The 24,260-nt window shown below is 35.3% G+C and overlaps 1 protein-coding gene across 1 annotated transcript in view; it reads left to right on the top strand.

Annotated features, from left to right (window-relative positions):
- The first annotated feature begins 11,012 nt into the window (after window positions 1-11,012).
- Window positions 11,013-24,260, top strand: part of LOC150100022 (leucine-rich repeat flightless-interacting protein 2-like) — a 164,941-nt gene continuing 151,693 nt past the window's right edge. Inside the window, exons 1-2 of the mRNA XM_090402326.1 lie at window positions 11,013-11,565; window positions 20,263-20,427. Of these exons, the coding sequence (XP_090258452.1) occupies window positions 20,341-20,427 (87 nt within the window). The 5' untranslated portion in view covers window positions 11,013-11,565; window positions 20,263-20,340. The remainder of the gene's footprint in view (window positions 11,566-20,262; window positions 20,428-24,260) is intronic.

Raw genomic sequence — 24,260 nt, 5'->3', positions numbered from 1 at the left:
GAATTCATCCTAATTTCCTGTTGAAAACAGGCCAAAAAAGCTCGACAGTGGTTGGCTTGCTTCTTCTCTGACATCCTCCAGACTGGTGGACTTCCGAAAAAGAGTATAAAAATTATCCCTGTCTTCAAATCAGGAAAAACTAACAACAAACTAGACAATTGCCTGACCAATTGCTCTGCTTAGTGCATGTTATAAGCTTCTAGAAAGACTCATCCTCAATAGAATTGCCCCTAAGATAATAAAATAAGTCCCTGTGGAACAGGCTGGATTCACACATAAACAAAGCTGCGTGATCAGGTTCTGACACACACACACACACACACACACACACACACACACACACACACACACACACACACACACACACACACACACACACACACACACACACACACATGTGTGTGTGTGTGTGTGTGTGCACTCTCTGCCCAAAAAAGAAACCGAACTTTTTGAAAATAGAAGAAACTAGTGGTGCCACCTATTGTATCTTTTTGTTGTCGAAAGCGGCAACTTCATTAGTGTTGTATCAACTGTTTATGACATTTGTTTTTTTAGAAGCAGAGTTATAGTGCCAAGAGTGACAGTGTGTTTTGACGAACTGTCGGGAATGAGTTTCAAACAGAGGGCTGCGATTTACTTTTGTGTTAAACTTAGCAAACGTTTCACCCAATCGCATCAAATACTTCAGAAAGCATACGGTGATGAATGCTTATCCTGTGCTGAAGTTTGCGAGTGATTTAACGATTTTCAAAGCGGTCGTGAGATGCTTGAGGACGACGAAAAGCCAGGCAGTTCAAAAACTGTACTCAGCGAAGTTAACATCCAAAAAGTGCATGATTTCATCACAGAAAACCCGAAATCGTCCCTGAGATTGATTGAAGATTAATTGGGGATTTCAAAATCAACTGTGCACAACATTTTGACCGAGAGTTTGGGCCTTCGCAAATTGAATTCGCGATATTCTCTACAAGTTGACCGATGACGAAAAAGTGTATCGAATTGAACACTGCAAGGACCTCATTAAAACCGCTCGTAAGGACTGAAACTTGCTTGAAACGATCGTCACTGATGAGCCCGAAACAAAGCGCCAGAGTGCTGAGTGGAGACCACCAAAAGAGGGGGCATCCGAAAAAACGTCGCTTGGAGAAGTTAAAAGTAAAGACAATGCTGATTTGTTTCTACGATTTCAAGGGAAGTATCCACAAAGAATTCGTGCTGCCTGGCCAAACGATCACTGGTGAGTTTTATCTCGAAGTTTTGAAGCAACTGATAGCGAGAATTCGTCGCGTACGGCATGAACATCGTGACGACCGACCGTTCGTCAAACACACTGTCACTCTTGGCACTATGACTCGGCTTCTAATGAAACAAATGTCATAAACAGTTGACACAACAGTAATGAAGGTTGCCACTTTCGACAACAAAAAGATACAACAGGTGGCGCCACTAGTTTCTGCTATTTACGAAAAGTTCGGTTTCTTTTTGGAGAGAGAGAGGATGTATCTGAAACCAGCTGTAGCTTTTGCAGACTTTACCGTAACTTATGATACAGTCTGGAGGCAAGGCGCAATCTGCACGTTACTCCATGCAGTCCTATGCAGAACAATAGCAAAACTAATTGATAATATGCTAAGCGATCGCCTATTCCAAGTGTGTATGGACGAGAACAAAACTGAACAAAGAACACTGGATAATGGATTACCACAGTTCTGCCTCCCCTCCTTTTTAACACTTATATGTCACTGATTTGCCTAATACAGCCTCCAATAATTTTTGCTGCGCTGATGGCATTGCTCTAGCCACCAGACACATCCACTTTACTTCGGTGGCAGATATACTAACAAAAGACCATTCAGTCATAGACGAGTACTTCTGCATATGGAGATTATACCCAAATCCTAGCAAAACAGAAGTTTCATGCTTCCACGTGAACAATAACCATGTTAACAAAGAACTGATGGTCTACTTTGCCCACAAACTGCTATGCTACAACAGATTCCCGAAATATCTAGGCATCACTTTTGATAGAACTCTATCTTTTCTTTTAAACAACATCTCCTTAACACAGCATCCAAGCTAAAATCATGAAACAATATACAGCAAAAACTATGCGGAACAATTTGGGGTACCTCAGCAACAACGCTTCGCTGCACTACTCTTGATCTCGTTTACTCTGCAGCTAAATACTGCTCACCCATTATGCCTGAACGGCGCCCATGTGTACTTGGTTGATGCTCCACTTAACACCACTATGTGCCTTATTTCTGGAACTGTGATATCAACCCCAGCTTATGGGCTCCAGTAGGTTGGAATTGCAACATCCCATCTCCACACATCCTCAGATCCAACTTTCTTTTACATGAATACAGCAAAATCATGGAAATCCAAGATCTCCCAATCCACGAAGATATCTTCCCCTAGAAATAAATAGACTAAAGTCAAGGCATCCTCCAATCCTAACAGTAAAAAATCTTGCAGGAACAAGTTTTAACATGAAGGAGAAGTGGAAAGAGATACTTCAGTACCTCTGAAAACGTGGCCTACCCTTAACAGAATCCGCACCGATCATGGCAGATGTGCAGACCACCTTTACAAATGGGGAATGATTGCCTCACCCATGTGCGACTGTGGATCACCCCGCCAGACAATTAATCATATTACAGTAGAATGTGCTCAACGTGTATACAATGGAAACCTGTCGGACTTCATCCATGCTACACCAAATACAGTTGACTGGATAATCAACCTAGACATACATTTGTAGTCTATTCTTGAGTATTTCTTTTATGACTGTATTTATGTATTATTATAGTATATATGACTATTATTATGTTTATATATATTAAGGATTAATGATGGGGATAATAATGATTAATCAAGGAAAAATTAAGGATTAATCCAACAACAAATTAAGCCATATATAGAACTGGCACTAGAAGAAGAACAAGCTAGTTACAGACCAGGTCGAAGCACAATTGATCAACTATTCACCTTAAGACCACTAATAGAAAAGACACTAGAGTACAGCCAAAGTTCCTACATAAATTTCATAGACTTTCGTCAGGCATTTGATTCAATCCGTAGAAGAGAACTACGGAAAACTATGGAAGAATTTGGAATTCTCCACAAAACCATAAGAATAATAAAGATTCTGTATGAGAAATCTGGAAGTTCAGTACGAATGGAGGACACTTTAACCAACTGGTTCCACACAGAGAGTGGAGTAAGACAGGGATACAATCTGTCACAAGACCTGTTCAATCTTACACTGGAAGAAGCAACCAATAAGATATTAAACAATGAAGATTCCGGAATCAAAATATACGTGGGAAATGTGACAAATTTAAAATTTGCAGAAGACATTGCATTATCTGGATTAAACATAAATATTGACAAAACAAAAATTATGCAAATAGGAAAAAGAAGCACCAATCTGAAAACTGAAATTGATAGTAAGAATCTAGAGCAGGTAGAAAACTGCACCTACCTTGGAGGAGTTATTGAGTACAATGGTGAAATTATAAAAGATATAAACAGACGAATCAGTCAAGCATCCCAAACTTTTGGATGACTTAATAAAATATGGAAGACCAGAGACATCAAACAAGTAACAAAAACAAGAATCTATGAAACAATGGTCCTCCCAATATTCCTCTATGGAAGTGAATGCTGGAATCTCAAAAAGGCTGAAGAGAAAAAATTATTAGTTACTGAAATGGGTTGGCTAAGAAGATTACTTGGAGTATCTCTAATGAATCGATAAAGAAACGAAGACATAAGGAAACAAGAAATAACAATAATAGACAAAATCCAAGAAAGAAGAATGCGATAGTTTGGCTATGTGACCAGAATGGGAACAGAAAGATTACTATCTAAAGCCCTGAATACAACGATGGAAGATCAAAGATCCAAAGGACGGCCCAGAATTAGATGGACAGACAAAATAAAAGAGGACCTGAAAACCAAATCACAACAAGCGACGCCAAACTAGACAGAATTGTTCGGACTCTTCCGGGACAGACAGAAGTGGAAAGAGTTCATTCGGCTCATCATCATCATCATCCACATAGACGATGGAAGAGAGAAGAAGAAGAAGGATTAATGTGATGTAACTTTTCATGCGTGAGCCATACGCTAAATAATAAATATGCAAAATTCTCTTCACGTGCGTCACCACGTGTTCTACGCAACTATTAAAAAATGCTGCTAGTTAGTTATCGCCAACAGGGCTGATCACAATGGAAAAAATAAAGGATCTTTCCCGAGTTCGATATCAGGCTTATTGTGGCAGCTAGTCTGGCTGGAGCCACGGTTTTGAAAACATCAGAGCTGACTAGTTTCTCAGAAGCTGAGATTTCCGAGTGTTTAATCAGTTAAATAATACCCACATTGCTTATCTAACTGTGGTCCTAAGAGAGTCTGTCAAGAACGAGATCGCCGTCGTCTGAGAAAATCCTATAGAGACATATGTAACTTTCTGTGTGCGTGCAGCAATTGATGAATAATTTAACGAAGGATGTTCCCGACTAATATCTCACCGAACTATGCATATGGAATTGAAGAGGATCGGTATCTCTAGTTATTAATTCAGTAGTCTGTATGTATATGATAGTGATGAATTGAGCCGGCTAACAAGTATTATGAATGGAACATTAGCGCAGCTAACATACCATTCATAATCAATATACCATTCATACCGTACCATTCATAATCACAATTCATAACCTCAAAAGCTATGTGAGGAGAAAGAAGTGCATTTTTGAAATGCAATTGAATTTCAGGAACAGATACTTTACGAAGAAGATTGAATGCATTTAAATGGTGTTCATGTGAGTTGGCTGGAGTGATTGTAGCTGGAAGGAGAGGTAATGATTGCAATGAATAGCTTTGAGCTGTTGCGAAAGAGCAAGAAAGTAGAGTACAGAAGCTTGTAAATGATGAGGTGAGTATCGCGAGTTTCATTCAGTGTAGTTGACATCAACACTCTATGAAACTTATACATGCTGAATTCAGAAGTGAACATGTGAATGAACAAAAAATATCCAGATAGCCTGGAATGGATGGGAAGAGTTTGTATGTGATGAAATTGTAGAATCTGTGATAATATAGAGGAAGAGAGTGGAGAAGGTATTGAGGAGTCACATCTGAGAATTGATGTTCGTAGAACTTGTAGAACCAGAAATGATTTCTATCTTACTAGGGTCAGAGGTATTCAAAATAAGGGGAATCAATTATTGCATCGATCGATTTATTTGTCCCACACTTGATATAAGTGAGACATCATTAAATGATGATGACATTCTGAGAGGAATAGAAATGGCTGGGTATAACATTTTTCGCGAAAAGAGAGAGAGAGGGAGAAAGGGAGTAGGAGGAGTACTGTTTGTAGCAGATGAGTTGTGCCCATCTAAGGTGGATTTGCAAGGTTCAAATAGTGGCCATGGTTTTGAGGTAGTATGGTGTGAGGTAGAGGTGAACAGGATGAAATGTCTAGTTGGATATTGCTGTAGACCTGGTAATGTGGAAGGTAATGAGAATGAAAGGTATGGCAAATTAGCGTGGTTATCAAGAAACCATGATCATTATGGGTGAGTTTAATTAAGGTAATATAGATTGGACTGAAGAGACTGCATCTGCGTAAGGGAAGCTGGAGTTTTTGAGAGACAATTACCTTACGCAGTACGTAACAGAGGGTATACAAAGATCAAGAGCATTGGATTTAATCATCTCATCTCATCAGATGATGTTATTATAAATGGAGTGTCAAATCTTCCACCGGTGAGTGTGAGTATGATCACGAGGTGATTACCTGTAGAATGGCCAGCCATATGAGAACTTCTGTTAGAAAGGGATATATGTGGAATTATATGACTGGTAATTATGAAAAGCTCAGGAGGCAGCTTGTAACAATAACATGGAATGAGAACTGGGTGGAAAGGATATCAATGTTGTTTGTACCCTACTCAAGAACTGTCTGGTGGAAGCGATATCAAAATATATCCGAAATGTCAAGACATTGAATAGGGCAGGTTTGAAATGGATGAATAAATGGTATGATACGCAATATGGAAGAAGCGCAAGATCAGGGATAATAACAACCAGTTGTATGAGGAGTATTACGAGTAAACGAGGTAAGTGATTCGCTTGATAAAGGTAGCAAAAGATGCGGTTATGAGCAGCAGTTAGTTAATGAGACTAAAAAAGCCTAGGGAGTTTTTGATAAGTGGCCAGTAGAAGAAAGAATAATTATGGAATGATGGCATTTATTGGCGAAAATGGTGGAATGGTAACCGCTGCAGAGGACATAGTTGAGGTATTTTATGAGGAATTCATAAAGTTATTTGTTTCGTAAATGAGACATAATGCAGAACTTGAATTCACTGGGAAAGGAGATGAAATAGGAACTGATAATAAGTGAGCAGAAGATATATGAGGAACTAAATAAATTTAATATTAATATGGCTCGTCTATAAGACTGGATGCTATTTCACTTCGTGTTTTGAGGGGATTGTCCCGGGTAGTTAACATCAGCTTTTATATATCTTTTTTAACATGAGTTTTTCATTGAGCCAAGTTCCAAAGGGCAAAATTGTTCTGCTTCATAAGGGAGGCGTAAGACTAAGGCATTGAATTATAGGCCAGTCTGTGTGGCCAGAGTTGTGGTTAAAGTGTTATAGAGGTTTGGTAGGACCAAGATTCAGAATTAGGTTGACATTAGAAAAATACTTTTTTATAGTCGGCAAGGATTTATTATAGGAAGACCGTGCTTTAGCAATCTGCTTAGTTATTATAAAAAGGCAACAAACGCATTTGATAACGGTGATGCAGTGGCATATATATATTTTGAAAGACCTTTGATAAATTGCCACATGAAAAGCTGGTAAATGAATTGGAGCAGATGGGATTGGACAGCAAATTAATTTACTGGATTAGCGATTGGCTGTCTGATAGGCACCAGCGAGTTGTCTGTGGATCAATCTTCCAGAATAGGAAAGTTAGTAGTGGTGTATTCTACACAGGGTATGTTTTGGATCCGCTGCTCTTTAATTTGTATGGAAATGATATTGGGATAGCTCTGAATGGCAATATGCAGCTGTTTGGAGACGGTACAAAATTGGGAAGAAATACCGAAAGTAGAGCGGATTCCGTGGTTCTACAAGAGGCCTTGAATATACTATCTGAATGAATAAATTAATGAGGATGTTATTTCGATGTTGCAAAGCGGAAAGTTTTGAAATTTGGGAAGCAAAGATGAGAGAATACACAAATACACAATCCGTGGAAATATCTTGGAGGAAGTAGAGGAGATGAGAGATCTGGGAGTGATTGTGGACGAGGACCTAATATTTCAGAGACATATTTCTGAAATTATGAGGACAGCACAGCAGATAATGGAAATGATGTGGAGGGCACTGACTTGTAGAAATAAGGATGTTACGGTTCCATTGTATAAGGCTTTGGCCAGGCCACATATGGATTATTGTTCATACATTTGGTCACCTGGTTTATAAAATGATGGAGATATATTGGCTCGGGTCCAGAGACGATTGCAAAAGTGGTGTTTGGTCTCTGGAATGTTACGTATGAAGACAAATTGATAAAATACAATATGTAGAAACTGGTGCATATGAAGAAGAGGGCGGGGAATACAGTTGAGGCATGTAAGTTGTTAAGCCGTAATTACTAGGTTATTATGGAGGTTTTGGATAGAATGGGCGAAGACATGGAGACAAGAAGAGGTCATCCCTGATAGGTGTATTAGGACAGTGTGAGCAAAAGGGTAAGGGGGAAGGCTTTTTACATGGAGAGTGGTGAGTGATTGAAATGCATCCCAAAAGTATGGTTTGTGCAGAGACAGTGAACATATTTCAGGTACAGTGTTATATAGTGTATGTATGTATGATAGTAGTACCTCCTGTGATGAGTCTTTTGACTTCATTGAGATTTGATGATGATGATAGCAATAATAATCATGATGGAGGATAATCCTGATTAAAGTTAACTTTTCATTCACAAACGTCGACTAGGAATGTCCGTAGTTTATTACTGATGTAGTTCGATTTGAGTTTCTGTTAAGAGTAGGTCTGGTTGCCTTAAGTGATGATGGACATCATTTATGTTGGAATTTATGCAAAGTGAATGTGAAATTTTTTGTTGTTGTAGAGATTCTTCTTCTTTTAGGATATTATGTTTGGTTTGGAGGAATTGGTTGTTGAGGGAGATTTGTTTGCACGTTTTAATTTTGGTTTATAGATAGATGAAAGGAAGATGTGCAGACATGCAGTGAAAGGCAATAGATCCGTTTATATACAAACAGCGTCCGTCTCCTTGCCATTCTACGGCCTCAACAGTTCCTTCTATACCACTATTCAGACCCCCTCTCCAGAGAGGAAGCATGTGGCAGTGGGATTATACACCAGTTGACTGGGGAACCGCTTGACTCGTTACTGACAGGATTGGGATCGTATACTATCTGGATCCGTTCTGCTCACCGCTTTTTTAACTGATGCATCCTCGAAATGGAGGAGAACACCTTGAAGAGAGTCACTTACAGTGAATGGAGAAGAGAGGGACAGAGACTGGAACCTCCCTCTGGAGGTTCTAGTCTTTTCTGGAGGCCAAACATAGTCTTTTCCACTTGAGGACCCCAATAAGCACAGATCACTAACTCACCTTAAGTTGAAAAAGCCCATGCAAACATTCTTCTCATCAAGCCGAGTGTCGAATTCACTTCTTTTTCAGTCGAAGGGCGCAGTGTTTCACTTTCCTGACTGCGAGGCGCAATTGAATGAATGTGCGGGGACAGTAGATTCTTCTTGCCTTTTATTGATACTTTGCTAAGGCTATTCTTTGCTATTCTCTTTTCCGATTTCGAAACGTCTCCTAGTATTGTAATATACGATAAGTTGCACGAACAAGGATTTGCAGACACCCGAGAAGTTTGAAAGGGTACCAGTCTTTTGTCGATATCAAGAGATTTCGGATAGTCTGGGTAGACTTATAATTAACTTTGATATTATGCAAAGTGCCCATTAAGTAATGAGACAACAATTATTTCAAAACAAAAAATTATATTTGGAATTATCAATTATGCAGATTCAAAATAATCTCCCTCCAACTACACATAACGTTTACATCTGTCGTACAAGTGTTCGAAAGCACGGTGGAAGTCCTGAACGGGAACCTCCTTCAGTGTCTGGGTCATACCCCTTTGGATATCCTCAATGTTGCTGAAGTGCCTCCTTTTCAAGCACACTTCATCTTTGGGAAGAGGAAGGAGTCTGCAGGAGTCAAATCTGGCAAACGGTGGGGGAAAGGATGAGGGATGTTCAATCACACAGATCGACTTTGAAGACAGAAACTAATTCGCAAGCAGCGCACAGTGCGTGAGTGCGTTGTCGTGCAACAGTAACTAATTGCTGTGGAATAGTTCTTTCCTAGCACGTCACATGCGGGGAAACAGACCTTGCATTACTCCTAAATAACGCTGAACATTCACTGTGGCCTGAGGAACAAATCCGCAGTGCATAATTCCAGCAGAGTCGAAAAAAATGACCATTTTCTTCACACGTGATTTTTGCAATCTGATTTTCTTCTGTTGGAAGAAGACATTCCATGCCATTCCATGTTCTGGCGTTTTGTTTATGGATCAAGCTGACAACCAACTTTCATCACTGGTGACAGTTGTCTGCAACAGATCACCATCTTGATCAACTGCACAGATGAAATTTTGACAACATGCAACCCAGTGCTCTCTCCATTCGTGTGTGACATGTGCAGGATAAACCTCAAACAAACCTCCCTCTTGTGGAAATCTCTTTCTAAGATTAATCTTGCCATTTCTTTACCGACACCGAGTAGTTTAGTGATTAATCGCCTGCCATGGCAGCAATTTCCCTAGCTTTCACCACATTTTCATTTGTCCATGCAGAAATTGGCTATTCACAGCATGATTCATCTTCCACAGACTTCCTCCCCTCTTTAAACGTTGAACACCTGTGCATGGCTCACTCAGTCATTGCCGTAAAATTTGTTTTAGGTCTTGATACACTTCTGTAGTAGTTTTTCCTAATTTACAGTAAAATTTTATCACAGTTTTTTGCTCCATGACGCAAACTCTGACACGCTCCACTCACTCACACTTACTTCAACGGTTACCACACGAAAACTGCAACATCACCCCGACTCGAAAGTTGCACCTGCGATTACAACACATCCTAACGGTCAAAACTATAAAAAGTTTGTTACTTTTATTCAAAGGGTTGTCCTGTGAAAAATCAATCTCATTACTTAACTTAAATATAATTTTTTTTTTAGTAGTGAAGTAATCATATAATATTGTCTTCCAATATATAAAATAGTCTGCCATAATCTGCCAAATAAGGATGATTCTCTCAGAGAAGTTCATTTATTGGTCAAACAACCAAGCTATCAGATTTTCGACTTAATATTTCTTTTAATTACGCAATATATAAACAATGATCGGAAATCAGAAGTAGGCTAGAGCATTCCGGATATATAAAATATTGTAAAATGCGAAAATGCTTGCATTCCCCCTTTTCTTTCTTGTATGAAATGAAAAAAAAAAAATCGCATTGCAGATCTGTTTCATATGATTATGTGAAGAATATAAAATCTTAGATGTTAAATCTGTTTCATCAAAATAAAATTAAAAAAAAATCCGGAAATTCCGACCATTAGGCGAACCGACAAATAAATAAAAAAAAAAAAAAAAAAACACGTACGGTAAGGAAAGAAAAAAAAGGGGGGGAGAGTGATATATGCACCCATTGCATTTATTTCACTTTCCAGTTCTCGTTTTATATTATTTGAATTCTTTTTTTTTTCTGCTTTTATTTATAAAAACGATTATTCAAGTGTGTTCAGATCTCCCAGCTTTATTATCAAGGTGTGTTTGCAAATCCAGGGAGAGTCTGCATCTAGATTAAAAAAATAAAATAAAAAGTTGAGGATTTGATGGTTTGTTTTGTGATGGTGGGAGGTAAATAAGTTCAATACTGTCAGCCTCTTTTCTTGACTGTGCCTCCTGCTAGTGCCAGGACATTATAAACTGATTCATTTCTCCTATTTGCTTTCCGAGTTTTCTAATGACATGTTTGCTTACTTCCTAAGCTATTTTTATATACTGTATATGTATATACAGTATATTTGCAACACAAATCATTCAACCTTGAGATGAAAACAAGAATTAAATAGTGTAGTGCACTTCATTCATCACGAATTTTAATTAAAAGTTCTATATTTCCTCGACTATTAAACAAGCAGCTTAAACTATTAAGGAAATGAAGTTCAGCATAGTAATGAACAATTGGTCCGGTACTCACTTCCGTTTCGGGATCATCCGGGTCTCGTGGTAGGCAGTGAGTAAAGGGAATGATGGTGCTTTGTGGTTTTTGAAGTTAAAGAATTTTGTTGTGATTACCTGGTGATGATGATGCTTAGAGTTAATCTATGTCTTTCAATTTTTGGTTCCTGATATGTTCCGGAGATGTGTCAACTGCAGTATTCACCTGATACATCATATTTTTTTTTTCTTAAATAAAAGTAAGTCTCTCGGAAAAGAACTTGGCAAGTGCATTTCATACTTTCCTCTACACTCGGTTTTTTGTTTTCTTATTTATTTATTTATTTTTTTAAGCGAAGCACCTGTCTTTGCTATGCCCAATATGTTATATATCAAGCATTAAAACGAAGCACCTGTTTGTATGCTTAGTATACTGCATACTCGAAAGTATAACTGTGAACTTGAACTTGGGCACATGTGAGATTATATTCTTTATGGGATACCACGAATGGGGTACATGGCTTCTTACGTAATTGTTAATCCCTCAATTATAGTTACGTTTTTTTTTTCTTCTTCCCCAAAGCGAAGGAGCTGCTATGATCATTACGCAGCATAGTCTACATACAAAATATGATAGACACACTTTTTACACGTTAAGTGTATCTTTTAATGATTTTCAAAAAGAAAAAAGTTCGGTACAGGTGGAATTTTTTCAATAACTTGATGCATTTTATATCAAACTATAAGTATTGTTTCATGTGTAAAATATATACTTGACTACATTTTATCATTTACTTACTAAGGACTAATACCTTTGGAATATTCAGTACCTGTTTTTATCCAGGTGAATGTCTATGAATCATTAACTATGTATGTAATATTGTCTAACTTTTTTAAAATTATTTTTTGAAATTTGTAAAATTTTAAATACTTCTTACTGTACATTTCCCTTACTTTGTAAGCTACGTTTGATTTCAGTTAATTAATAATTTAGCTGACTTAAACATTCCTCTTTGCTGATCAGCTAAGAGGAATGTTTAACTTGATGCTTGGAATATTGCTGCTGATTATTGATGCTGAATAGCAATAAAGGTGCAAGTGACTCTGATACATCTTGATGAACATTTTCAAAAAAGAAAGAAACAGGTCAATTGTCGTGTACTTCCTTGTAGGGAGCGCATGCTAACTATCTTCTCTGATGTGGAAAACTGTGCTTGTTAAAATAGCAATTTTTATGAGAATTTCAATTTAAAATTAGGTTTAAATTTTTAAGATTAAAAACTTGACCATTCTCATGATGAAGTGGAAGATTTTGAAGAAAATTCAACTGATTATAAAACTAGTAAAATAAGTAATAAGAATGACCTGAAACAGGTACAGCTGCTTGTTGACACTGGCTGCAATAGATCACATGCATCATCATCAGTATAGAGTTGTCAACTTAATACCTAAGTTGCAGTGTGCATTATTTCACAAATAGTAACCTACTAAGCAGATATTACTTGCTCTGAACAAATAACATTGTAAACCTCACACACACACACACACACACACACACAATACATAAAACAGTAATCAAAAATCATTTTCAAAATCTATTTATTGCAAATAGTTCAATGCCCCCATAGCCTCCTTCTTAATATTAACACTATGTTTAATAGCCATCATGGGAAATGGAGTGGGGAACAATATCTTCTCCCTAAACTTTCATCTTAACCCTGTTTATTTATAGTAATCTAGAACATTATTTTACACTTCTGGAATAATGCAGATTGGGAGGATGCGTGAACAACTCATGATAATATAACATACTAATGAAAAAATTAAAATGGCACAGATTGAATGTTGTTACATGCTGTTCTCATTGTCTAGATATGTACAAACATTTTTATTAAATAACCAGTATCCTTGCATAAAGCACTTAAAAAGAAAACAACAGCATCCTGCTTTTCTTGGACACATTAGTTGCAGGCCTTCTCAATGGTTCCTTCACTTTCTGCATACCAGAAAATATATACAGACACACAAGTACTTCACTTCACAAAGTATTGTGGAATTAATGTCTTAGTTAAGTATCAGAACTTTTTGCTTAGATAACTTATTTCCTGTAAGTTGAATTAAATGAAATAAAATATAGTCCAGTTAAAATCTAAAGATAGGGAATATCAGAAATAATTCAGAGTTCTGAAATTGAGCAGAGTTGAACCTTAGTTGCATGAAATTAGCATGCTAAAAGTCCTAACATCCTATAAAAACAGACTGACTGCTTACAGAATACACACAACAGTTAACATATTACACTCACCTCATAGCCATAGTTGCTGTGGTTTCGATTCAGCCATCCAGTCTGAGGAATTCAAATTTAGCTCTCTCTTCCACTGCCATTTTGGAAAAATGACAGCTACAATATATATATATATATATATATATATATATATATATATATATATATATAACTATATTCAAATAACTTGCTAATGGATGCTCTTATGGAAAAATTTCCTTTTGAAAATGGTAAAATTGCACCAATTTTTAATGTAGAAGCCTATTTTTCAGATACTTAATATCAGCAACGTGTTTTTGTTGATAGTGTGCTTGAATGCACTAAAAATATATCTGTATCTCTATATTTAAGTAGCAGTTTGAATTTTCATTTGATAATTATTTGTTTCTTGTTTAATCAACATCAAAAAAAGAAAAATTACAATACTCACTGCATACTCATTTACAGGTTCTTTTCCGTCAAATATATATGTTTTACATCTTTTAATTTGATATTCCAAGAGGCATAATCCATGATTATTACAGTTTTAAATTGTCATATGTTGCATCCATTGGGAAAGTAGATTTTAATTTTTTATTTTAATTTTTAGTTTTTAGATTTTAATTTAATTTTATCTGAATAACTGCATATTCCAAACTGTTGGTGCCCAGCAGTTTGGAGATGATAGAATTGCTATAGAAATTTTTTAAAAAAAATCAATCTCACTTTTATTAAATGCAACATTGTGTAATCCTCATCATGTTACCTTCAGTTTTAGTCTTACCACACTCCAAAAGTGCTAGGGTGCAATGTAAAACCAGATATTTTTGTATGCTTGTTGAAAAAGTTAGGTTTGAAATATTTTCAAATATTTTGAAACATTGTTCAAGACATTGAGTCCAAGAATAGTATTGAAGTACATTAACATTAGGGCTAAAATATTTGTTGGCTTGATATTGTATGGCTTCTTAGTTTAGACATGTGTGTAATCCAAAGCATTGTACAATTCTTTTCTTTCCCTCTGTTTTTCCTGCAAGTCTTATGTCAGAAAATTTTATGGTCTCCAAAACTAGTTATAGTATTTGATGGCTACATTAATCAGTTTTCCCACACAAAAACCATTGCTTCTCTAAACTAGGAATAGTAAAAATTATTCTGGTGGACATTTTGCAGTAAGTTACCATCAGTCAGGAGAATTTTATTTAAAGAAGAGTGATCAGTGTGGTGACTCTATATAAGGCATTGGTCAGACTACACATGGGCTGTTGTGCTCAAATTTGGTTATGTAGTTGTCATTGATCTCTGGATCATCTCTAGTGTTTCCACCTCACAATGACAACTATGTAACCAAATTTGAGCACAACAGTCCATGTGTAGCTTGAGCAGTTGAAGGAAATATAAATTAAAGAGTTTGTTGGATGGGAGGAAAAGAGGTGATATGATAGAGACCTTCAAGTTAGTGAAGGTATTTTACTAGATTAATGTAGAAGAGATTCTAAAACAAGCAGAGGGATAGATGGGAAGAATGAGAGGCCATCTCTGGAAATTGTGAAAAGTGTAAATGATTTCAAAGTTCAGTGTGATGATAGGTTGCAAATAAGTGGGCCTCCCACGATGAGTCTGCTGACTCATTGGAGATTATTGTAATAATAATAATAATGCTCCTTTAGCAATGTATTAATGATGATGAGAACAATATGTGAACGCCAAGTGTCATAGCCTTTCAATTTATCTAATTGAAATCCAATGATAAACCTCTGGAATTCACTTAATGTAACGGTAGTTGAAAAGAAACTCAATAAAATCAATTAGGTAGTCTTGAGAAATTAGTTTCATGAAATTTTAGTTGATTTTGTGAAATAACTTTGAAAATCTATGCCTAAATGCTATAAAGCTCTGATTGCCATTAAAGGATATTGTACAAAAACTGGGAGTAGGGAGATTTAGAGTAAATGGCTGCAGGTCATGATGCCTATCAAAGATTTCCTGTATTCAGTTTTATGCTTGCAATATTATAAACATTCTATATGACATCTGCCACTTGAATGCCATCTAACATCTATTATAAATTAAAGATACCAAGAAATTATATACTTGGTTTAATCCTTTATCCAAGTGCAAGCAAACAAAGTCATCATCATCATCTTCCTTTTACCTTGCAGCGTCGACGAGGGTTTAGTAATCAACGGACCTCAAAACCGTTCAGAGGATAAGGTGGTCAGCCCTACGCCCTGGTGTATCCTATGCTCGTGGTGTTGAGTTCTCAAGGCTGGTTTGCCTGCTTTGTGGGATGAAAAACCCCAGGATAAACTGGGGAAAAAACACTACTGTTCATACCCAAGACTGGCTAACTTGGCTATGGCTGAAGTAGATCCTTCAGCTCCTCACATCACTGACGGGAATCGAACCTAGGACACTCCTTCCCCAGGCATATGTTTGCAAAGTGCACAGCCACTAGGCTAACCGTGCAGACTTGCAAACAAAGTTTGCACCTGAAATATAATCAGGACAGGGCAGCTCGTATATAGAAGCTAATGACTTCACATCACTTGCCTTAGTATCCCATAATGCAAAGCACATATCCTTACAGGTATGTACAATGCTATGCATTATGGGAAGAGGTCACTAACCAGACTGGTTTCAACCTTTATTGAGGTCTTGTTAGTGGGAGGCCAAGTATATATTGAATTAAAGATACCAAGCATATAATTTCTTGGTATCTTTAATTTATAGTATAACCAAGTGGAAAACTTCACAATAACATCTATTAGTTTGTGATTTTAATAGCAGTTAGATGTCTGAGGTTCCATTATCAGTGGAGCAGATATACTTGATTCCAAAGTTGATGTTTCTATTTTAGATTTTCCTTTTCTTTACAGATTTCTTTATCATCTGTAGTGTTATCTGGACGATGTTCTCCAAAATTATCAATGATGTTTTTTTTTTTATTCTGATTGCATGGAATCTTTTCTGAATTGGAGGTATTATATGAGTGAGTCTTACAAGAAACGAACTGGTGAATATACATCTCTATCATTATAAACCTTGAAAACAAAATCAACATATTTTTCTTGAGAATGTCTCAACAATGATGCTTTTAGAAACTTTGGGCTCCTTGAACAGTCAGAAATTGTTTTTAGCCCGTTATATGGAAATGTTTCTCACATATCATTCTTAGTGTTGCTTTGTTTTCTTTCAGTATTAGGTGATCCTGCAATATTCTCTAGAAAGAGCACTCTTTCTTTCTCCAGATGAACTATGATGTCTTTTGAAGCATATGTTTTTCTTTCATGTAAAATGTGAAAACTTGGAATTGACTCATGATGAAATATAGCACATCCAGATGATTTCAGTTCACAGCATTCAGAATCAGAAAATAAGCTAAAAGATTTTATGATCTGTATCTTCTCTGTAGTGCAGTGATTCTAAGGAATCCAAGAGTTCCACCATTACTTCTGGTATATTGTGTTGTCCATTAGCATGATCACTTCCTGTGAAATAAACTTAAAAAATCCTATACTTTTTTGTTATACAATATAATGATTTGCATACGGTGAAGTCGCCTTTGGAAATTATATGAGAGCATGGTTGTCACTGGCATGAGCACTCTATTTTTTTTTTCTTGAAGGGTGGGGAATTGCCAGATGGCAATGGTTTGAATTGCCAGAGGTAATTATATCAGTATAGTTCGCCCACTGATTAGAGATCCTTTGATACTTCTGCACATGTCAGAAAAATGAGAATCCATTTCGATAATAGGGTAATCATCCGTATTGTGGGATGAGTTATTTATTATTACAGGTTGGAAAATTAACTTCTCTTTTATGATTATTGTAGTTAACTATGTTGCTTGTATAACAGTTGGAAAATTTTACCTATAAAGCACGTGATTTTGTGTGTTGGCGACCAATTTGTACGTCCTTCATTTCTTTCTCCCCTTCAGCATGAATCGCCTATTCTTGGCAAGATGCCAAGCAGAGACCTACAAATGGTGGGCGAACTATATGTGAATAGTAATAAGTGTTGTCCTTCTACAGTGAGTCTGTAGATTGTAAATTAAAGATTCCAAGAAATGATATTCTTGGTTTCATCCTCTATCCAAGTGTAAGCAAACAAAGTTTGCATGCAAAGTAACTTCACAACTAGGCTACTACATGTATATAGAGCTTCACATCAATTGCCCTAGTATCCCATAATGCAAGGCACATCCTTATAGACATGTATAATGCTATGCCTTATAGGAAGAGTCACTACCCATACCAGTTTCAACCTTTATTGAGGTCTCATCAGTGGGAACCAAATCCAGAAGAGATACCAAGGTTGAAGTAATGCAGAAGTCATATATTTCCCATATTCAAGTAGTCAAAAGGTGTCACACCTTATTACTAAAATACTCTAGATTAGAGATGGATTGTATGGTGATGTTCATGTAATAATAAAATGTAGTTATTGTAGTTGGAATGAGAAGATTGTACAAGAATATAGGAAAATACCTTTGTTATACCCGATTCATGATGAAGAATTAAGAGTCCGTTCTCTGTATAGCACTTTATTAAGCAAATAATACTTTGCTTAATAAAGTGCTAAAATAATAAAATACCAGCAATTTTCAATTGTATTTATGGCAGAATATTACCAGATATAAAGCAGATGGTTCCAGTCATTTGGATACTGGATGACTTCATGTAAGGGAATGTTACAGGACACTGAAAGGGAGAGAGAAATTAAGCCAAAAGCCATTTTTCCATTCCAGTTGAGGGTAGGATAAAGAAATCCATATCCATTAAAATATTGAGATTATTTATAAAAAAAAAATATAAAAAGTAAAAATAATACCTGCACCAAAATTTCATGTAATGAGAAATCCAAATGCACTTTGAATGCCATTTTGTATTATCAGATTTTTTTTAGTATTCCATGCTTCTTTTTGAATTGCAGCTTTTGCATCTGCTATTTTATTAATAATGAAATTTAAGAAACTATGTAACAACAAATCAAAATGAAGGGATTATTATAAGGTTATATATATAGAGAGAGACAGACAGACAGAAGACAGAAATGTCAGTTGTAGCAGAGGGAGAGATGTTACAATCTTTTGATGTAGATTGTATGCTCTCTTAGCCACACTGTTGCATAACTTTCAGGGTTGATATCTTGTTTCTCCTGTCTTGTCATTTATTGAAAAAAATTTTTTCTACATCTAATCTATAAAATCCTTTAGTAACTTATGCTTTTGTTTCTATCGCATTCTCTCTTTTTTTTTTTTTTTTTTTTTTTTTGCCAGTCAGCCAAATTGTGCAGTTCACAAACCTTTAATTTGTCTGTATAGGGAGTTCATAGACATGTTACCATCTTAGTCACTTGCCTTTGGATCTTCTCCATACTGCCTCATTCATAAAACAGAATACTAGCCTCACACGCCTGAGTTGCTTCACTTATAATATCAGACAACTTCAATATCCAAGTGATCTCTTGAATTATTTTGTTTGCTATTACAGTATGTCCTCTGAACATCACTCCCAAACCCTATCCTCATCTGTTTTTTGCAGTCAAGTTCTATCATTTTAATACACAGCTTGTAATCTTTTCATCCCAAGATGCATAAATGAAAGTGTGGATTCATAAAATTTTGGGAAACCGTTGAATTCTTATTGTGATATGTATAATATTTTACTAGACCTTTCTTGTATTGCCTAAAATTATACATTTCATAAAAGGGAGTTACATGGCTTAAATGATTTAACAAGATTAAATTGTTAACATTGTTTACAACATAAAAATATTATATTCTAAGAATATAGACATTCTTGTTTCCTTAAATCATAAGCATTAAAAAAAGCTTCCTACTATACTATTTTGTCCTGCTTGCTCTGATTGTGTGTGTGTGTTTGGCTGTTCTGAATTATATAATTTAATTCCAAGCTGTATGTTTTCTTATAGTGGTGTATATTATGTCAGTATGACACTAACAAAGCATAGGTTCATTAGTTTTCTTTTATGTTTTCATGAAACATGTAATAATTATAAAAACATTTCAGCACGTAATAATTTCAAGCATGCCAACACACTTAGAATGGTAGCTTTTACAGAAAGAATTAAGTACTTCCCCTCATTACTGAAATAAAATTGAGTAATTTAATAATGAAAAATACTTATTTTTCTTTAGGTAAAAATTCAACAGAAGTGAAATAATTTTGATTTGTCTTTTGTACCAAGTTTATATTATTAATCACTAGCCATATAATTGTATATTTGCATTATTTCTACCTCTAACTTGTTTTATGTAAAAGGAATATCTTCGCTTTTAGTCAGTTGTGCGTATACATAAAAAAATTTCATTGCATCATGGATGAAATATCTGATATTGATCTCTTATACTGTTCTCATTTCCCCTAGTACCTATACCTTCATTTTCCACATAATATTCAAATGCAAATGTGTATGTATGTGTTCTGCTAACATCTGTTGTTTAGCATCCTGTTTGCAGCCACTAATGTAAGTGCCTTGCCAGTGCACCATACTAGGGTTATATGGTCTATAATTTTTCCTTTTTATTATTGTATTGGTGTTGTACAATTTTATGATTCTTACAAGTTAAAAGAAAAAGTTAGTCTTTTTATCACTGATTATTTGTGGAAGTTTTTTTTATTCTTAAATTATATATTTTCATAAATTTTTTTTTTTATAATTACAGATGATAAAGCTACAAATGCAATTTTCGTTTTGAATTCAATTAGCAATTGTACTTAGCCATTGAATATTGATTAATATCATGGCTACTCCTAGTAGTGGTCGTCGAAGAGTTACAACCAAACTTCATTCAGCTGAGGACCAGGCTTTAGATCAGATTGCCCGTGAGGTAAGTGACATTTGTTTATCCATATGATCTTTTACAAATGGACCTTTTAAATTGTTTATTAAATAAAAATAATTAATGTTAAAATTATAATGTTTTGCTTTACTCATGATGGTTTTCTTTTTTTCCCCTTCCACACAATTACATTTGTGTGTGTACATACAGAATAACCAGATAATAAACAACAACTTTCACAATATGCATATGAAATTTTTTTGTTAAATAGTTTATTATGTAGTTATTTCAGCTTATTGGATCAGAACCAAAATACTGATACAAACTTGGCAGTAGATTTTCTCTGTCTTAATACATAACTTATATTTATTTCTTGAAGAAAATAAATCTATAATACACTGTGTATAATTGGAATAGAAGAAAACACTCATTAATATTTAAATTGAATATCTGTAGGTTGTAATCTTTATTTTTTAGAAAATATATACGAAGTATGGATATAAAAAATAAAGTATGAATGAGAAAAAATCTTTTGTCAAATTTGACATTAGACTGCAGATAGGTGGGTAAAGAATAATCGAAACATGCTTTGAGAGAACATAAACAAATTATAGATGTATCAAGATCAGTGTATTTGCAGAAATGGAATAAACTTTATAATAAGTAGCCTCCGAGCTACTAGTCACTAATGACTACTGACCTTCATTTGAATTTACTGAGTTCCATGCTTAATTGCTCACTGTTTGAATATAAAATAAATCGATAATTGTATTTGTTTACGTTTTAATAATTTGTTTTTATTTTTTTTCTCTTTAATAAATGTTGCTTATATATGTGAATAATTTTTAAAAAATGTGATTCTTAAGATTAGCTTGCATCATATGATTTAGGCAATAAAATAATGGACCAGTGCAACCATCTTGCATATCAAGAGTTGATTAATATATTGGGTTGGTCAGGATGGTTTGTGAAATGCTAAATGTTCCTGCTACCTTGATTTATTGATAAAAGCTAAAATTACATGTGTTATCCATGGTTTTTTTTTTTTTACAGAATTAACTGTTAAGCAATTGTTATATATCAGTGCTTTATGAAATTATGAGTGCAGTGAACTTTATGCTGTGAACTTTCATACAGCATAAACTGTTGTAACAAACTTGCTCACCATAATAAAACTACCAAAAAGAGACAACCAAAGCTCCATGGTACAATGTTCATGTACCATGGAGCTTTGGTACATGAACTAAAATGGACCTCATGCTAAAAGATTAACTATAGTAATCTCTGCACTATAACAAATCATTACTGTGATCTCTGACTCTGTAAAGAAACTTAAGTGTCAATGAAGGTTAAAAAAATCCAGACAATAACACTTGGAGGTATAATGGTTTAACGTAGTAAACAAGTTTTGTTAGTCATTTGACTTACATCTTCAGGGGTAAGAGATAACTGAAAGTTAAAACAACAAAAAAGAGAAATTAATAGTTCATACTATACAGTTGTAGCCATCTGACTGTTTAGTATGAACTATTAATTTCTCTTTTTTGTTGTTTTAACTTTCAGTTACCTTTTATTCCTGAAGATGCAAGTCAAACAACTTACGAAACTTGTCGGGTTTTATTTCTTTATTGTGCTTTTAGCTTAATAATAAAAAAAAAATGTGGTCCAATTACAATGTTCATGCTAAAAGATTAACTATAGTAATCTGTGCACTATAACAAATCATTACTGTGATCTCTGACTCTGTAAGGAAACTTAAGTGTCATGCAAGTTTAAAAAAATCCAAACAATAACACTTGAACATATAATGGTTTAACGTAGTAAACAAGCCTTATGAACTTCTAAACCACAGAAACCTCCACTTACAATAGTAAAGCATGTTTAAAAAAAAAAAAAAGAAAGATTGTCACAGTAGGTACAGTGTGATGATCATAAATTCACACATTGTAAAACTGAACATGGAATAATCATGCTGGTATTCTGATTCTCTGATTGTGTTCTCTTATTGCAAGAAAGGATGTTTTTTAGAGAATGGAAACCTCCCAGCTCTTTAACATTTCTGACAGTGAAATTTATTTAATCTGGAAGTTATCTGTAAATCAAATGCCATTTCCCAGAATAGTCTTTCAGTTTTATTGAATAAAAGGTGTCAAGTATGTTATCTGTTAGTTTTTTTTTTTTCCCCTCCTGTAGATGATTGTACTTGGTTACAATCATACAATTAAATTACAAAAAAATTATAATACAGATGATGTCAAATTTTTGCAAGATGATTTGGATAGATTGGCAGACTGAGCAAAGGAGAATGGATATCAGTTTAATGTGGCAAAGTGTAAGGTTATGCATTTTGGGGTGAAAAGATTACCAGCTGTATACCACATTGGTGGAACTGTACTCCAGGAAATTGACCAAGCCAGAGAGTTGGGAGTATTAATGATAGCGAGTTAAAGTTTAGGGGGCACATAGCAAAAGTGACTAAAGCAGCTCATCAGATCACTTGGTTACTGAAGAATACTTTGATGAGCAGAGACAAGCAGGTTATTGTTCCTCTTTATCGAGCCTTGATAAGACCCCATCTTGACTACTGCATGCAGATCTGGGCACCAAGGTTTCTTGGTGAAGAGGAAGTTGAGAGGATCCAGAGGCAGGTGACCAAGATGGTAGCAGGTCTATGGAATGAACCTTACAAGAACAGGTTGAAGATTTGTGGGTTACAGAAACTGCTTGATAGGCAGAAAAGTGGTATACAAATTACTGAGAGGTTTTTAGATTAATTCAGAGAAAATTTTTCAGAACAGGTCTCCATGCAAAAATATCAGAATTAGGTGTTTTGCTTGGAGAGTGGTGAATGAGTGGAATAGGTTGCAGAGTCTGTTGTGGGTGCCGTAACTGTGAATGAGTTCAAAGCAAAGTACAATGGATACTATGTAAATGTTGGATAGTTCTTGACATTTTGTTTAGGGCCTCCCTTGATGAGTCTAAGGACTCCTTGGAGTTGCCTGTGATAATAATAAGCTAATGTAGTGTACACTTTTGTCTTGTAAAAATTATGTACTTTAATTTTCCAGTTGCTCTTGTTAAATAAAGCAGCATATTTCATCCATGAACACACATACATTGGAGCTTCAAAGTTAGAGCTTCAGCATCATGAGACACTTGTAGATCACATGATGCTGAAGGTAATGGAAATGTGTACAGAACTGCAGTGACACGATAGACCTTGTTTAACATGGATGGCCTTTAGAAAAAAAAGACCTCCAAACTGAGGTGATGTTAGACCCTGTTTAACACGGATAGCCTTTATATATATATATATATATATAAAGGCTATCTAAAAGTTTAGATAGATAAATATATATATAAAAATATAAAGGTTTATATATATATATATATAAAAACTGCCTAGTTGGAGGCATCAACGACTAAGGACAGAATAACCTGTGATTATAGACCAGAAGAGCTGACCCCAAGTGAAATGAGATAATGGCAAGGACCAAGAAAAGATTCCTACTTGGGTTTTATTACACTTGAAGATAATATTCAACTTGGGTTGAACTATTATCTTCAAGTGTAATAAAATTATCATAATCAAATTCCTGATATTCCCTCAAGGTATGTACAAGATACAATGATGATTTGAAAAGTTTACATTATTACTAATTTCCTACAAATATCTGTTATCTTCCAGGACTCCAGTATTGTCTGTCAGATTTTCTATTTCACTTTTGAGGCTCTGCTAACTGCATTGATCCAGTTACATCTTGGTTTTCTTCTGGATCTTTTTTCTGCCATCTTAGCATCAAACACCATAATCCCATTTTGTTAAAGTGATCATACCACCTGTCAAGTTTCTTCCTAATGTTGTCATTTTTAATATGATT

The sequence above is a fragment of the Typopeltis vanoorti genome, chromosome 13, assembly GCF_054136105.1.
Source record: "Typopeltis vanoorti isolate ZY-2024b chromosome 13, IOZ_Tvanoo_1.0, whole genome shotgun sequence".
NCBI classification, from domain to species: Eukaryota; Metazoa; Arthropoda; class Arachnida; order Uropygi; family Thelyphonidae; genus Typopeltis; species Typopeltis vanoorti.
Note: the sequence above shows the minus strand (reverse complement) of the source record. Positions and strands in the feature narration are given on the sequence as shown.